The 18,144-nt window shown below is 40.5% G+C and overlaps 1 protein-coding gene and 1 long non-coding RNA gene across 7 annotated transcripts in view; one reads left to right on the top strand and one right to left on the bottom strand.

The window, feature by feature from the left end:
- Nucleotides 1–15,032, top strand: part of LOC126987906 (uncharacterized) — a 298,554-nt gene extending 283,522 nt beyond the window's left edge. For all 6 annotated transcript variants that reach the window (XM_050845484.1, XM_050845482.1, XM_050845486.1 and 3 more), the window contains 3 exons: nt 5,052–5,190; nt 8,075–8,236; nt 12,245–15,032. In XM_050845484.1, the coding sequence (XP_050701441.1) occupies nt 5,052–5,190; nt 8,075–8,236; nt 12,245–12,404 (461 nt within the window). In that variant the 3' untranslated portion in view covers nt 12,405–15,032. The remainder of the gene's footprint in view (nt 1–5,051; nt 5,191–8,074; nt 8,237–12,244) is intronic.
- LOC126987907 (uncharacterized) lies at nt 4,353–4,926 on the bottom strand. Its single transcript, XR_007741275.1, has 3 exons — nt 4,876–4,926; nt 4,758–4,797; nt 4,353–4,717 (listed from the first exon to the last, which is right to left on the bottom strand). It is a non-coding gene; the product is annotated as an uncharacterized LOC126987907 (long non-coding RNA).
- Nucleotides 15,033–18,144: the final 3,112 nt, after the last annotated feature.

The following is an 18,144-nucleotide window of genomic DNA, read 5'->3' as shown; positions in this document are numbered from 1 at the left end:
CCTCCTCCTCTTATTCCTCCTCTTTCTCCTGCTCTTTCCCCTTTCCCTCGCGTTCTTTCCGATCTCTTTCCTCCTGTTCGGCAGAAGATCATATTTCAGTTTCGTTTCCCCTCCGCCCGTGTCACAGAAAACGAGAAATGTTGTATCAGCATTCGAGTCTGCCCTTCCTCTTCTTATTTTCTACTTCTTATCTTCTTTTTTCTTTTCTTTTTCTTCTTCTTCTTCCTCGTCTTCTTCTTCTTCCCTCCAGCAACCAACAGCAATGACTATAGCAAAGTAAGCAAAACAATAATACCAGCAACTATAGCAATGACAACGCGTTCTCAAAATACTTCACTTCGAAATAAAACTCTACGGGCTAAGTGTATCGCATTTCACTATCAACACATGGAAGACGTTGAGAAAGGGAATGAAATATTAATGTTAGCAGAAAGGAAGAAAAAGATGAAAGGGAAAAAAAGGGAGTGGAAGATGTAGTGAGCAGTGAGTATCGAAAGAGAGAGGAAATTGGTGTAGGAAAAGAGGTACTGGGAGGGAGGGTCTTAGAAGGAAAGGAAGGTGGAACAGGAAGGGAAGAGGATGAGAGGAAAGGAAATGACCGTGGGGAGGAGAATGGAAAGGATGGTAGTAGTAGTAGTAGTAGTAGTAGTAGTAGTAGTAGTAGTAGAAGTAGTAGTAGTAGTAGTAGTAGTAGTAGTAGTAGTGGTGGTGGTGGTGGTGGTGGTGGTGGTAGTAGTAGTAGTAGTAGTAGTAGTAGTAATAGTAGTAGTAGTAGTTTTTTACAGCAAAGGAAACAGCTCAAGGGCAAAAAAAAAAGTACAAAGAAGATAATGAAGGTGATAATAATAAGGAAAACAAGGGAAAAATATAACTTATGAAGAATGAATAACAAAAAAAAAAAACAGTGAATATATAAATGACGAAAAAAAAATGGATGATGATTAGCCGAAGAAACAAGAAGAATAGGAAGAAGGAGGAAAAGGAGGAAGAATTTGAGAGGTTGAGGAGGAGGAGGAGGAGGAGGAGGGAGAACACTTCGTTACCTAAAATGGATGCGGTCTTTAATTGGTTGTGTGCTTAGTAGTGCTTCTTCTTCTCCTCCTCTTCCTTCTCCTCCACCACCTCTTCCTTCTCCTCCACCACCTCTTCCTACTCCTCATCCTCCACCTCTTCTCTTTTTTCTCTTCACTATCTCTTCTTCTTTTCTTCGTTCTTGCTCTTCTCATTTTACTACTACCTCTACTAGTACTACTACTACTACTACTACTACTACTACTACTACTACTACTACCATATCATCATCATCATCATCATTTACCACCATTATTACTTATTTCTTTATTCGTTATTCGTTTATTTCGTTATTTAACTTTTTATCTTTTTTTCCGTGTCTCCTTTCCTCGTTAACATTTCACGGATCATTTATTTATTGACCAACGGATCGATTAATTGATTATATAATTAACTGGCATACTCTCTCTCTCTCTCTCTCTCTCTCTCTCTCTCTCTCTCTCTCTCTCTCTCTCTCTCTCTCTCTCTCTCTCTCTCTCTCTCTCTCTCTCTCTCTCTCTCATGGGACACACTCATTTCCCTTTCGCCTCTCGTCCCCTCGGTTTGTTCTCCTCCTCCTTCTCCTCCTCCTCCTCCTCCTCCTCCTCCTCGCCGGCTCCCCTCGTAGTCTTGATTGTGTGTATTTTGTTTAGGGTGGAAAGTCTCCTATTCCTCCTCCTCCTCCTCCTCTTCATCCGTCTCCATTTCCTCTCCTTCCTCTCTTTCCTCACTTTCCATCTTGCTGCTCCTTCTCCTTCTTCTCTTACTCCCCCTTTTTAATCTCACTTTATTTAATTGTTTTTTCTCGACCTAATTTATTTGTTGATTTCCTTTTACTATCTTTCTTCCTTTTTCCTTAATATTCCCCTCTTTTCCATTTCATTTTTTGCCTTTATTTTTCTCTACCTCTCTCTCCTCCTCCTCTTATACCTCTCCTCTCCTCTCCTCTCCTCTCCTCTCCTCTCCTCCTCTTCCTCCTCCTCCACTCTATCAGTATTGTTGGTAATATACACTCCAGTTTGCCCACGTCGCTCGTCGGTAAATTTGCCCCGAAACTAATTAAAAGTAAAGGGAAAAATTCAGGTAAATAAATATGTCCGGAGAAAGTTAATACGCCTTTCCTAGCAGTCAATAGAGGAGGGATTTATGAGTTAATTATTTATACTTCTTTTTGGTATTGTTGTTGTTGTTCTTGTTCTTATTCTTAATCTTATTCTTCTTTTTGCTTGATGCTCCTTTGTTTTAATTATCGGTAGTTTTTTTTATTTATGCAAAATGATAAACTTGAGATGCCTTTTTTATGTAGTGTGTAAAATTTAAAGCGTGCGAACCTCGTGTGTGTGTGTGTGTGTGTGTGTGCACCTCATAATTCAGTCAGTGAGGGGAGGAGGTATTGATCCCTGGCAGGCGGGTCTTCCTCCTCCTCCTCCCCCTCCTCCTCCTCCTCCTCCTCCTCTCCTCCTCCTCCTCTTTCTCCTCCTTCTCCTACTCTTCCACCCCTTATTCATTTCCATCCCTTCTCTCTTCTTCATTTCTCCTCCTCTACTCCTATTTTCCTCTCCACTTCCACATCCTCCTCCTCCTCCTCCTTCTCTTATTCGTCCTCCTACTCCTCTACCCCTTTTTCGTTTCCATTCCTTCTCTCTTCTTCATTCCTCCTCCTTTACTCCATTTTTCCTCTCCACTTCCACCTCCTCTTCTCTCCTCCTCCTCCTCTTCCTTAATCGTCCATTTCTTCCTCCACCTTCTAATCTTATCTTCCCTTTTGCACGCCTCGCTTCCCCTAAACTCTTATCGACTGTTTCTTCCCCTCTTCCCGTTTTCTCTTACAATATCGCTTTCCTCTTTTTCTCCTTCTTTCTTTCTCTATGTATTTTTCTCTTTCGTATTTCTTCGTCCACTTTTCTGCTTTGTCCTGTTTACTTCTCTTTTCATTTTTTTCCTTTTCTATTTTTTTTCTTTTTCTTATCTATTTTTTTTTCTTTTCTAGTATTTTCTTCTCATTTCTTCTCTTCTCTTTTCTTTTGTTTTGTTTTGTTTTCTTTTCTTCTTTTCTTTTCTTTTATCTCCTCTTCTCTTGTCTTGTCTTGTCTTGTCTTGTCTTGTCTTTTCTCTCTCTCTCTCTCTCTCTCTCTCTCTCTCTCTCTCTCTCTCTCTCTCTCTCTCTCTCTCTCTCTCTCTCTCTCTCTCTCTCTCTCTCTCTCTCTCTCTCTCTCTCTCTCTCTCTCTCTCTCTCAGGTGCTCTTGAGTATGACATGCACAATATTCCCACATTATTGGAGACTTAAGTGGAGGGAGGTAGGGAGGGAAGGAGAGGGAGAGAAGGAGGGAGGGAGGGAGAGAATGAGGGAGAGAAGAGAGGAAAATTGTGACCGATGGAGAGGAAGAAAGATAGCAAGAGATGGACGTAGGAAGGAAATAACGAAGAAATAGGAGGAATGGAGGAAAATAGAGTAATAGACTTGAGAAGGATGAATGGACATGAAGAATAAAGAGGAAGGAGGGAGGGAGGGAAAGATAAGGCAGGGGAGGAGGGAGGAGGGAAAAAAGATCCATAATAAGAATAAGGTGAAGGCCAGAGAGAGAGAGAGAGAGAGAGAGAGAGAGAGAGAGAGAGTTAACCAGACAGCTAGACAGACAGGCGTAAGACAGATAGCGACAGATGGACGGACAGGCAGGGATGAAGAGTCCGATTCAGGGTTAAATAGACAAATGATGGACAAAGACAGACAGACAGAGAAACAGACAGGGAGACAGTCAGACGGAGACATATTAAAACTCCGAAGTCGGTCAAATTCAAACACACACACACACACACACACACACACACACACACACACACACACACACACACACACACGAACTTACGCAAGAATGAAACGATCCCTACTTTCAATTCTTGCACAGACAAATTGACATTTAGATAGCTAGACAGACTGATGAAAAGGTAGATGGCGTGGATAAGTAACAGGAATATATGTGACTTCTAAAGAGAGTGTTTAAAAAATAACAACAATAACTAATAATGATAACAACAACAACAACAACAATAAAAAGTCACACCAGCCTCAGAAAAAGAAGAACGAGAGAGAAAAAAAGGAAGAAAAAAAATCACAATGAAAAGACGGAAAAATGGTAGGCGACGTTAAGAAAGTGACTCAATAAAGACACAATTGCTACTTAAGTCTTTTCAAGAAAGATTGGATGCGAATTTTGTGGAGTTTCCTTCGAGTTCAGACTATTCAGGGAAAGGTGGCGTGTCTTTGTGTTATTACCCATTGTTAGAGAGAGAGAGAGAGAGAGAGAGAGAGAGAGAGAGAGAGAGAGAGAGAGAGATTCTTCTACAATAGTTACCCTTTTATTTGCGAGAACTAAAAGAAAATTAGGTGAAAATCGTAGACTAATGTAATTTTACCTCATGAACGTTTTGCTATTTCTTCATTTTTACGTTTCTTAGCAATTATACATTATCCTCATGAATCTGCCGCACTGTTTCTTACACTTAACCTTGCCACTTATATTGTTTACATAGATTCTTACACTTAACCTTGCCACATATATTGTTTACATAGATTCTTACACCTAACCTTGCCACATATATTGTTTACATAGATTCTTACACTTAACCTTGCCACATATATTGTTTACATAGATTCTTACACCTAACCTTGCCACATATATTGTTTACATAGATTATTGCGCTTAACCTTGCCACATATATTGTTTACATAGATTCTTACACTTAACCTTGCCACATATTGTTTACATAGATTCTTACACTTAACCTTGCCACATATATTGTTTACATAGATTATTGCGCTTAACCTTGCCACATATATTGTTTACATAGATTCTTACACTTAACCTTGCCACATATTGTTTACATAGATTCTTACACTTAACCTTGCCACATATATTGTTTACATAGATTATTGCACTTAACCTTGCCACATATATTGTTTACATAGATGGGAGTCTAATATTCTCTTTCCCCTTTCCAGAGTACTGCCCGGGCGAGCTGAGGTACCCTTCCCCGCACACCTCCAGGCCTGTGTCCCGCGCCTCTTCCCACGCCTCGCTTCCCGCCTCCACCGCCTCGCACGTGCCACGCCGCTCGCAGTCCTCACACACGCAGCCCAGGTAACGCATGACGCACGCACTCACGCACGCATACAGGCACTGGCAGTAGATGGGATGCTTGCCGTAACCCTCGCCATAGGTCCATTCTCTTAAACGTATCAGTCTCCCATCACTAAAACTCCAAATAAAATGGTAAAACTAAAAAAAATCTTACCAAAAAATCAACACTGAAAAAAAAAGAAATCCAAAAAAGTAATAAAACCTAAAAATAAAAAAAATAGTGTGAGGGGTGGGAGCATCTGACAATACCAACCTAAGTCACCGATATGTAGGCTTACTCTTCGGATTAGCTTGTTGGAGACGTTCATTATCCTTCCATCTCGAGCCAAATAAATCCTTGACATTGTAATCAGCTAAAAGTCAAGTCCGGCAGTTCTATAATTAAACAGGCTCGGGAAGGGGAGGGGGTGTCCATCGTCTTATTGAAGCATTTTTTTTTTTTTTTTTTTTTTTTTTTTAGATGTCTTCAGTGATATGAACACGAATATTAGTGAGTAAAATAACAATCACCGCTGATGCGTTGTAGCAAAAGCGTTATTCTGACCATCCCTGATGCATAATATATTCAGACGTTCAATGGGTAGTCTTAACAACAGATTCTATTCATATTTTCGGAGCTTCTTACCATGTTCAGTGTTTTTTTAATCGGAGCTTCTTGTTATTTTCGGAGCCTCGCTTATTCTACAGTTAGGGAAATTGTGCAGATGGCAGGGAAATGGTGGACACGTAATGGATTCTTTGTCGATGAGCCGAAAACTCAACGTTGTGAGCTTTTTTTTTAACCCACTCAAGTTGTGTTTTTCAAGTTACGTGTCCGAAATGTTAAAGGCTCAATGACAGTGAATTGAAGAAAAGCTACTATGGTTGTGTAGCCAGATGACGCTCAAATGTAGCAAAGGAAAGCATCAGATGTGAGTAGCTGTTCAGGGCTATATTCAAGTAAATCGTGCCTTTGTGATTTATTCTCTATGGCATGATTTATCCAGGGATTTCCCAAATGGTAAACTGAAGCTCTTGTGAGGAATTTTCCAAACAGGAGATGAAACACTATATGGAGTTGTGGAATCTCGGACCCGTAGGAGTTTGGGTATTACTACAGAATCACACCCAGCTCTCCATTGTCAGAAAAGTTACCATTTATTGCCGGTAGGTTAGCATTTTAGCGGCACTAGGTTACTATTTTTTGAATTTCGGCCCCATAGGAGTTTGGGTACTACTACAGAATCACACCCAGCTCTCCATTGGCAGACACGTTACTTATTATTGGCGATAGGTTAGCATTTTAGCGGCACTAGGTTACTATTTTGGCGGCACTAGGTTACTATTTTGGTGGCTAGGCTTGGTTATGTTATTTTGATAGTGATTGATTACTATTTCATTTGTGATGGGCTACTGTTTTATGTTGACAGGCTAGTATTTTAGTGGTGATAGGTTACTATTGTAGCTTCAATAGGTCACTATTTTAGGGGTGCTAAATTATATCTTTAACATCGTAAACTTACTATTATAACAACTAGGTTAGGTTAGGGTGGTGATGTGTTAATATTTTAATGGCAATAGGTTACTCTCTTTAGTGGCTTAGGGTCACTGAAAGACAAGTGAATATTTATTGTAACCTCTTAACAGGATCATAACCCTGAATACATCAAGTAGAGTTCATAAACCAGCAATCCAAGACAATGAAGGGGAAATGTATCCATCTAGTTAACATGGAGTTCTAAGAGTAATGATTTGGTAAAGTGAGTGCCATCTACTCTACCTGTGCTTGCCGTTTATTAAGTTAGTGGGGATAACAGGGATTTACCTTTAGCAGTTTATACATGAGTTCTTTGGTATCTAGCCCTGTGTATTAGACATTGTGTGTGGCTTTCCCATTTATTCAGAGCAGATTATGAGAATAAATGTATAATTTTTTCCAAAGTAATGGTGGCTCAGGACACATTTTGCACCACAGTCGTAAAATTGAAGGAGACAAGTATGAGCAGTGAGGCGGTGGGGGAAGTTATTACATATCTTTCAGAGTTGTGGTGGTGTTATCTCTGTGCTGCAACATTTTCTATTCTGGTCTGTGCCACAAGGCTTACACTGACTGTGTATTTGTATGTCATCACAATGTACATGTGTTGTCTGTTGAAGGGTGCGGTATGGTATATGTCTGTGTCTACACACTGTGCACCAAAGTCATCACTGTCACACTTACCTGGACTACTATAGTAATAATTAATAATATTATGATTACGGCTGGAAAAAAAATTGGTAGACATTAACAGACATCAAATATCTTAAAATTTTAATGTGCTCTCTTATAATATTATTTTTATGAGCCAAGAGGAAAAATGATTTACAGTTAGATTTAATAATCTATATATAAAAAAAAATGATCATGTTAAGACACACATCCTGATTTTAATCTTACAGACAGAGTCGGGTAATATTTTAGCTAATCTGCTGTGAATCACTTTAAGGATATTCATGTTGAGTTGTTAGGCATTGCTTCTGGCGGTGTGATTACAGGATTTGTTATAATTCATTATAACTCATATTATAGGCATCATATAATCCCATTTTTTACACTCAGCAGGTCAGGATAAGAACAAAATAAAGTATGTGCAGTGTAAAAGCAAAGACGTTCCTTCTCAGGAAAAGTAATATGTAGTGCTATCACACCAGGAGCATCAGCTTGGAATATGATGACCTGGCTCAACCTAATAATACTTTCCTCCTGAGAGTAATGGTTGCTCATATCCAGAAGAAAGTAGAGCAGAGGAGGACATTCTGACTGAGATTTTATTGTCCATTCAACCTTCCTAAAGCTGGCCATGAAGCTGACTTAACTGCAATTTTAAAATGTTAGTCCTCCCCTAAAGTGGCCCTTACTCTTCAGGGGAAACCGCCGGTACCTGCGCCAGACTCGCTCGGCCTCCCGCGGCAGCAGACAGGGTTCAGGGGGCAGCCTCAACCTCCCCGGAGGACTGTCCACCTCCAGCCTCAACCTTGACTCCCAGGAGGACATCGCCACCCTCATCCTCACCCTCAGGAAGGAAAGGTTCGTCCTGTGCTCAAGGTTACATGAATTTATATCATATGAAAACTGCTGTTGGGTATAGAGCATCAATGAGTGTCAGACATAATAGTGTGAAGCTGAGTATCTTGTGGTTGCAGCCTGTTTCTGATCCCAAGATTACAGGAAATCAAGCATATTTACATTCATCATAACCCCACCTCCCAGTTTTTAAAAGAAATGAACTTAGATTATGCTAATGCTTATAATGTTTTGTGGTGTTGGCAATATTAATGGGGAGTGTTTAAAGATAAATGCTTACAAGTTTATTATAAAAAGAGCTTGGTAGCCTAAAGGCTCAGTGTTCATGAAATCATTATCATGCATATTTTTCACACAAGAATGGTGGGTAGGTTGGCCAGTGGAAACAGAAAACATAAAGTCATGGAGGGAAAGATACCTCTGTAAAATAGGTAGCTCCTTGCAAGTCCCTAGTTATAGAGATCAACATTAGCTGGGATTATAATATTACAACTGGACCCTCTATGATATAGGTTATTTCAAGGAGAGAGCAAGATTTAGCTATATCCATTATGCAAAGTGTAGGAAATGAAGGGTCTGGGGATATCCAAGTGCTTTAGGGCACAAGTTAGAGGCGTGCATAGGCTGTTGTGTTAGTGGTTGCTGAGAAGGTGTACAGTTTTTAATGATAATATATGTGTTCTAGTGTAATAAAAAGAGAATGAAATAATGCAAGGATTAGTGAGGCCTTTAGTAAGATTTATAAACTGTTTATGTGTTAAGTTGCCTGAATGAAAAATAACATTTATTGGGTGGCTACCTGCACCAGTCTTGTGTGTAAAGTATGAAACATTCTTATTATGGAAGTCAACAGAACCTAGGAAATGTTTTAAGAGATAGCATTGGAGTTTCATAGAAAGATGTGTGGGAAGAGAAATAAAATGTAGATGTAGCAGGAACATTAAAGTCCAAAAAAGAGTGAACAAATACTTTTATTAAGAAGAACATTCTCAGCGTCAATAAAGTATAAAGTCATGAATGCAGTTTAGAAAAGTGTGATGTCTGACGAAACCACACATGCATTCTTGGCCACACTGAGGCTAAATGGAGGTCTCTTCCACTGCCAGTGCTAAATTGTATAACAGGAGGAAAGGTGATAGTAGTGGTTTGGCAATAGGTAGTACTGCATAGTGGTAATGAGTAGGGAAAGTGAGCAAAGTATCTTGATTTTAGGGACATTGCAGTAAATAGCTGCAAAGAGATTGAGGGACTTGTGGTAAACAGTGTCAGGAATATTTTTTTGATCAGTTCCCAGTGATTGCTCTGCCTAAGGTGGTATGACTGAGCCAGGCAGTGCTGCATTAGGCTATTGTACAACCAAGTCAATATAAGTCTTGCTGGGCCGTAGCCGTTTGGTTCGTATGCATCATTCACTCGCTTAACATAATTTGCCCACTGTCATCTTGTACATGTAGAGTTGAAAGTAATGGCAGAAGATTGAAGTATTAATTTGCATCAAGGTGGTATACCATTGTTTATATGATCCAACATTGAGTAAATGAAAGTAAAGTAAGATGTATATTTAGAGAAAATCTGCATTTCATGGTAATACATGCACTGCTGTTAGCTTTCAAGACAAAGGAGTTAGATAGGAATAGAATTACTATGTATCATCTTTGAAATGCAGTTTTTGTTCAGCAGCTAATTTATTGTCTTATGGCCCATCATTGAGCTTAATGTATCTGGTGATGCTGGAGGAAGTCTGGTAGCGACTGAGTTTGATGTTGAGATATACTAATGGTTACTGTTACATGCTCCTTTGTCACATTAGCTCATTTACGAATTTTTCTACTAGTGAACCATCTTAAAATATCAAACAAAGACTGTTATATATGTGCAGTGATACATTGATAGTTTATGGGGGCTTGTGTAGAACTATCATTACCATGTTCAAAGTTATGTGCAGTGTGCGACATATGTTTTGTCTTGTCAATTACCCCAAGTTTAGTGATTTTTTTTGTCCAGGTGAGGAATTGGGGGTAAAATGAGCCAAGCAGAGAAAAAAACATCACTATTAAAAAATAAATATTCCCTTGCACCACCAACAGGCTGGGTCATACCACCACTGCCTGCGAGATAGCATAAATGTGTAATGGGCCTTGCAGGTAGAAAAAAATGTGCCATGTGTTGCATACCTGCCGTTGGTGCACTATATCAGTGAGACAAGTGGCAGCCAGTAGAGGCCTTGGCAGGTAACACGAGAGTAACACAACACTAGGCAGCAGCATCACAGGTACACGGCATCATAACTGTCCGCAGCATAATGGATGAGTCGAGCAATTATGGAGATGAGATGTAAATACCCTCGCCTTGTTTGTGTGGTGGTAATGGCCTGTCTGTGTTGATGGGGTGTGTATTTTTAACCATTACACTCATTCACTGTTTGTAGAGGTTAGCAGTTAAGAGGCGATGTAGCTTTCTTAGGCAATTATTACGTAGATCCATTCACACTTATTTGACTGTGTTCCCTTGGTCAGTGTTTTGAGTGAATGGGTTACAGTGAACTACTATTTGGGTTGCTACTTCCTCACACAGCTAAATAACAGATGGCAGGATCCACTCAGCTCCCAGTACTGTCAGGAGGCTCGCAGATGTTGTCAAGGCATTGCTTAAAATAACACTGGGTCACTATGAGAAAAATTTGAATGCTGCTCTAGATACTACACAGACTTATTTTGTTTTCTGGGCTTTGGGTAGATGTACGGTTCTGTATCATGACTCACTGGCCATGTAGTGAAGAAAAAAAGGGATGGAATTTCTAACCAAAACATCAACTTTCCTAAATTCCCTTCAGGAACACACAAACCTGTCAAAAATGTATTTCCTTTAAATCAATCTCTTCTTATTTATATATATTTTTTTTTCTCTTTTCTCTCGCTCTCTATACTTGTGTTTTCTTTATGTCCAGTGTTAATAAGTGTACCAATCAGTCACCCCAAGTTTACATGAGGCACAGGTTTGTCATTAGAGGCCCAGACGACTTGGTTTTTTAACCCGGCAGCATCGGGGATCATGTTTCTTAATGGTCCCTCTAAGCGAGAAAAACGAGAAAAAATCATCACTCACACAAACCACTTCATAATATATATCAAAGCATTTGTGAGCAGTTTATGTATCATCTATTTTTTGGGGGTTAAATCATGGCACAAATTTGGCCCATCGCTGCTACACGGTAAAGCCACAAATTTGTCCCATCGCTGCTACCAGGTTAATAGACCACCCTTAGTGAAGACCATTGGGTTCTATTCAGACTGACCTTAACCCTCAAGCTGTGCCACTGGTTGTCTGTTGTCTTTTATTGACTAGTTCTGTTTTGACCTGTTTTTTCTACTTGTCCCTATTTGAACTTCTGCAAACATATTCTCTTTCTTTGCCTGGTCTTCATTTTCCCTTAGTGGGAAGTTTTGGTTAACTGATTGTTCTTTGTTTACCTGAACTTATAATTACAATGTTTCTACTTTAATTTGCTTCTGTGTTCTCATCTCTTACATGACTCCATTATACCTGGAGCTTCATCATTCAGCACCAGGTCATCTGTGCCGGAAGAGATAGGTTTTTACATTGGCTAGTCAGTATCAGCAAAATGAGCCTAGTTATTGCTCTCCTCGTTCCTTCATCAGGTTGTTATTTATTTGCCAAACTTCTCATTACATGATATCTTTATTTGGATGTGACTATAAATAAATTTGTCAAAGGTTTGGGAATAGTGAGGACCACATTGATAATACAGGGTCATATAACTTACATCGGAGTACGAAACTGGAAGCACAGGGCAGGAATGAATGGAAATGTTTGGTTGAGGTGGAATGATTCAGGGTATCGCTTTTGATGATGCATTTCCTTGTGTTATCCTCGGTAAATTGTTTGTGTATATGTAGACATTAGTAAACAGGTACATAGATACTATATGTGGAATAATGCAACAAATGAAGGAAAGGGGACATAAATAAAATGAAACTTTCCTCCCTGTAGGTCACGGCTGCTGCAGGAGATCGAAGCCGAGGAGGAGGAGCGGGCCTGGTTCTACTCACAGCTTGAGAACCTTAACCAGCAGCTCCGTCGCTCCAGCACAGACAACGTGAGTACCCCATTAAACCCCCATTGTAGAGTACCCATTAGATGTACCTTGTGATTGGGTACCGTTAAATATTCTTGTCTCTTCTCTCTCTTTAATACTATACAAATAATTCTCTTGTTAGTAGTAACATTTCCGTCTACCTTCCTGGATCCATTCATTTTCTCTTTGCATGCACTATCTTCTCTTCTTTTAGTGTGGATTCCTTTTTTCCTTCTCCATTGTGACCTTTTAAGTGTAAGTTGTTTGGCCAACATGACTGGAATAAAGGTAGGTCAAAGAAGAAGAAAAAGATTGGCAGGTAAGGTGAGAAGACATTATCAGGCTGACAGAAGCAGTGTACTTTATGCTTCCCGGTGCACACACGTGAAAATCGTCTGAAAGTCAATGAGTCTATTTATTAGGGAGAGGTGAAACAGGTAGGCTACATAGATATTGAATGTGGAGTTATAGAACCAGAGGAGGAAAGGGGTAAAGGGAAATGCAAAAAGTGTGTTTATTAAGACAAGTAAGGAGTTAAAGGAAATAGGAGCACAGAAGATGTTAGAGCAGATACTTAGGAGGGAAAGAAGACAAACATATGGATGTACTTTTATCAATCAAAACAAGGAAGAATGGGATGAAGGAGAAAGCAAACAGATATTATATAAACTTCGGCAGTTGAACAGAATGAGAAGGTAGAAGGTACAGAAGCTATTTTCCCTTTTATCGTCTTTTTTTTTCGTGTAAAGAAGCGGTAATGAAAAAAGGAAAGGGAGAATAAATAAGAAGGAGGAAGAGGCAAAAAACAGCTACTCCTACACAGCGATATTAAGAGAGAGGAATGATTGAATGAATGCAGGGAGAGAATGAATGAGCGTGTGACTGAATGAATAAATGAAGGAAGGAGGGAAAGAATGAAGAACTGAATGAATGAATGAAGGAAGGAAGGAAGGAAGGAAGAGTGTATTACTGTTTGAAGAGGCAAAAAACAACTACTACACAGTTAAAATAAGAAAGAGGAATGATTGAATGAATGAAAGAATGAATGAATGAGCGTGTGACTGAATGAATAAATGAAGGCAGGAGGGAAAGTGGGAAGGAGTGAAAGAATGAAGAACTGAATGAAGAAAGGAAGGAAGAGTGTATTACTTTTTTTTGTGTGTGTGTGTGTTGGTGGTGTTTGCGGTGTTGTGGTGTTTTGGTGTTGGCACGAGCACCTGTTGTGTCGTGGCCGCTCCCGTGACTCCCGGAGATTATTTATGTCGACCACCACCACCGCCGCCGCCGCCACCGCTATCACCAACCCCATCGCCGCCTACCTGTTTGCGGGGCCCAGGCGGTGGTGGTGGTGGTGGTGGCAAGGAAGTAGTGATATTAGTGAAACGCAACTCATTTCTGTAAAGCAAGTGTTTGTTTATAGTATTTCCTTCACTGATTGATGGACGAGTTTATTTATTATTCTCTTGTTCACATATGCACTTCATCTATTTGTTCATGCATTTAGTTATCATATTATCATTCTTTGTGTGTGTAACGGGAAGAAGCCATGAATTTAAGCTTCGTTGCATCATGGGAGTGAGTGGGTTTAGTGTGTGTGTATTACGTTCATGTTTCAATGCCTTTACTTATATCTACGCAACGCATTTATTTTTTTACACTGATTCCTTCGTTTTGTATTTTGTACCATCTAATGACGTAATAGTGTTTTCCTTCAAAGAAAACATTAGGATACGAAAAAAGAAGAAAAACGATTCGTCATATATAAATGCATGGCCTTTCGTTTCTACCCCTTATGAAGAAAAATGTCACAGGAAGGAGGGAAGGGTGTGGAGGAAACTATGTTATTCAAACCGTAATGTCATGTTTTATCACAGTACTTTAATCTGTTCACCAACCCTATTTCAATATTCACTTATCTAATAGGTTTCGAGCATTTTCTTATCATCACTTCGTTCTGGCCTTGGACTGTCCACTATGCCCTGAGAAAGAGGAAAGAATCAAGATATAAATACCAGCCCGAGACGTTGGTGTCCATTAACCCATCGTAATGTTATGGCGTAGGGAGCGTGTTTACTCCGGTGTTTATTTCCGTATTCTGTGTTTCCCCGCGGCCACCTGACACCCGCGACACCCCCCGTCACCCCTCCTTCCTTCCCCTCCCTTACCCCCTCCCCCCTACGTGGCGTCACTGTGGGTGTGTTTGCGTTCCGGAAGGCGCCTCTTTTTATCCTCTGGTGACGTCCTGCGTGTATTTTTGCCGCCTTGTTATTTATTGAGGAAGTCTTCGTTGTTTTCTGAGGTACTGGGTGTTGTGTGGAGGCTGTGTGTGTATCTTTATCGTGGTTGTTGTCACTTGTTTCTGAGAAGTTTATTAATATTCTAGTTCTCTTATTTGCGTGTATTCTTGCCGCCTTGTTGTTTATTGAGGAAGTCTTCGTTGTTTTATGAGGTACTAGGTGTTGTGTGGAGGCTGTGTGTGTGTCTTTATCGTGGTTGATGTCATTATTGTTGGTTATGCGATGTTTTTGATTTATTTTGGTTGCGTATATTCTTGTCGTTCTGTATTAATTATTGCTGAAGTCTTCGGTGTTTTGGTAGGTGCTGGGTGTTGTGTGGAGGCTGTGTGTGTATCTTTATCGTGGTTGTCATAATTATTGCGATTTTTTTTTAATATTGTGTTTTTGATTTGCGTATATTCTGAGTGGAGGGAGGGAGCTCATGGCTGGGTTAAGTCAATAGAATCTGCCTGGAAGGACTTGGGATGGATAGGGCTGCGACGAGTGAAGCAACGCGCCCCCACTTAGTACATTCTTGCCGCTCTATTATTTATTGCTCAAGTCTTCGGTGTTATGGGAGGTGCTGGGCGTTGTTATCGTTCCTTGTTATTGTTTTTTCGAAGCTTATTAACGTTTCATTATTTTTTTATTAGTATTGCGTATCATTTTTTTATTAGCTTCCCGTGGTTTTGTATGTTTTTGAATGGTTTATATTTTTATTGTTATTTTGCATCATCTAAAATTTTTCCATATTTATAAAGGTGCTTACGTCATGTTTTATTTCAGCATCACACTACGTATTGCGTCATCCGATGTGCAGTTTTTATTTATTTCCGTAGCACTTAACATTTGCTGCCGTGCCGTTGGTTAAGTTAGCACATGTCCAAGAGATGGCGTACCTTCAAATTTACTTCAACATTTCTATTTTGCCTACGAGTTTATATTCATTCATGGCGGGTGTCAAATATAACTCTCGTCGTGGCGTTTCCTCAAGTTTATATCCCGCTAAGGCGTCAAATTTATTTATCCTTCACGGTTTATTGTCAGCCGCTAGAGTCGAGATTTACGTAACCTCGAGGGGCCGCGGGGCTTATCGCAGCATCAGCGCGATTTGTCCGCTTCCCATTCCTCTCCGCTACGATTATTTTTATCACGTCCACGGCCGCGTCCTCCTTACCCCGACCTTGCTCCTCCTTTCTTCCCTCCACTTGCTCTGTCTGTTACCTCGTCTCGGTTTTAATTCTGTCTAGTTTTGATTCTTCTGTTCCTTCCCATTTTTCTTTCATTATTTGACTCCTGTTTTTGCTCCTTTCTTCTTCCCTCTTCTCTCCCTCTCTCTATTCGCTGTTACCTCATCTTGGTTTTAATTCTATCTTCTGTCGTTTTAAATCTTCAGTTCTCGTTCTTCCCATTCTTCTTTCCTTTCGTCCCTCTCCCTACTTTACGCTTCCCCTATTCCATTCTCTCGTTCTGCCTCTCTCTATTCGCTCTGTTATCTCGGTTTTAATTCTACCTTTCCTTCGTTTTCCTTCGTCTGTTATCGTCCTTCTTGTTCCTCTTTCCTTTCTTACCTCTCCCGTTCTTGCTCTTCTTTTCCCTCCTCTCTCCCTCATTCTCTCTGTTCGCTTTGTTACCTCATCTCGGTTTTAATTCTACCTTTACGTCGTTTTAATTACCTTTTCTCGTGCTTTTCATTCTTCTTATTTCCTTTCTTACCTCACCCTACCTTGCTCCTCCCTTCTTCCCTCTTCTCTCCCTCTTCTCTGTTCGCTTTGTTACGAGTACCTCATCTCGGTTTTAATTCTACCTTTCCGTCGTTGTAATTCTCTCAGTCTCGTCTCTCCCATTCTTCTTGTTTCATTTCTTGTCTTCCTCGTCTTTATCCTCCCGCCCTTCCTCTCTCCGTTGCATTACCTCCTTCAGATCTTTCTTTTTCCCTCTTGTGCTTCCTGTTTGGAGTCTACCGTGTCTGCTGTTCGTCCTCTTCCTGTTCTTCCTCCTTCCGGGAACAGTTTGTCTCCTTTTGCGTCTTTTTAATATTTCTCGTTTTCCTTCTTTCGGTTATAATTTTTCCATTCGTCCCTTTAATCCCATGTTCTCTTGTTGTAGTTTTTTATACTCTGTTCGTCTTTCGGTTCATTTTTTTACACTTGACCCGTTTTGATACTTCTCGTCTTCCTTCTAAGTTTTCGAGTCCTCCTTTCCGTCCTGTGCCCTTCCGTTCTTGCTATTTTCTGTTCTCTGTCCTCCCGTTCATCTCCTCTCCTCGTCCCTCCTCTTCCTCCTGTCCTATTTTTTGTTTATATCTTACGTTCTCCTGTCCATTTCCTGTCTTCGTCTCTCCTCTGCCTCCTCTCCTTTCTTCCATTTCTTGTTTCTTTCCTACGTTCTCCTGTTCATTTCCCATCTTCATCCCTCCTCTTCCTCCTGTCGTCCCCTTTTTTGTCTATATCCTACGTTCTCCCGTCCATTTCTTTCCCTCGCCCGTCCTCTGCATCCTGTCCTTTCTCCTGTTCCCTCTCATCCCACCCTTCCTCCTCCCGCGCCTGTCCACCTCTCCCATTGTTTCATTATGTGTTTTGTTTGTTTGTTGTTTTTGAGCGGCGTGGCCCCCGCATAACTTCCTTCCCTCGTTCGTGCGACATAAATTATTGTTAGCGGCGGCCGGAGTGACAGTGGTGGTGGTGGTGGAGGTGGTGCTGGAGGTGGTGGTGGTGAGGGTCGTGTTGTAAAGGATGAGAAAAGTGTCGGAGTATTTATGTGTGTGTGTGTGTGTGTGTGTGTGTGTGTGTGTGTGTGTGTGTGTTTATTTGCTTTGCTCGTGACGGATGTGCATTTTCATTTTTTCTCTCCTTCTTTGTCACTCTCTCCAAGCGATCTCCATGTCAGTCTGAAATGGAGGAGGAGGAGGAGGAGGAGGAGGAGGAGATGGAAAGCAATGTAAACAAACGAATGGAGTAGATAGAAAGGCGGATAAACAGACAAACGCATGATTGAAACAGGGAAGTGAAAGAAAAACGGTTGTAATAAATAGACAAGAGAAGGAGAAGGAAGGGGAGGAGAAAGAAGATGAGGAGGAGGAGGAGAACGAGGAGGAAAGTGATGTAAACAAACGAATTGAGTAGGAAGAAAACAAACAAACAAACACAGACGTAAGATTAAAACAGGGAAGTGAAATTTAAGCAGTTGTAGTACAGAGAGAAAGAGGAGGAGGAGGAGGAGGAGAAAGAAGAGGTGGAGAACGAGGAGGAAATTGATATAAACAAACAAATTGAGTGGAAGAAAACAAACACAGACGTAAGATTAAAACAGGGAAGTGAAATGTAAGCAATTGTAGTAAATAGAGAAGGAGGAGAAGAAAGAGAAAGAAGAGGTGGAGGACGAGGAGGAAAGTGATATAAACAAATGAACTAAGTAGGAAGAAAACAAACAAACAAGCGCAAGAATGAGAGAGGGAAGTGAAAGAAAAATAGTTGTAGGGAGGAGGAGGAGGAGGAGAAGGAGGAGGAGGAGGAGGAGGAGGAGGAGGGGGTAAAGGT

Source organism: Eriocheir sinensis, chromosome 67 (assembly GCF_024679095.1).
Source record: "Eriocheir sinensis breed Jianghai 21 chromosome 67, ASM2467909v1, whole genome shotgun sequence".
In the NCBI taxonomy this organism is placed as follows: domain Eukaryota; kingdom Metazoa; phylum Arthropoda; class Malacostraca; order Decapoda; family Varunidae; genus Eriocheir; species Eriocheir sinensis.
The sequence above is the reverse complement of the archived record's forward strand: the minus strand, read 5'-3'. Positions and strand labels throughout refer to the sequence as shown.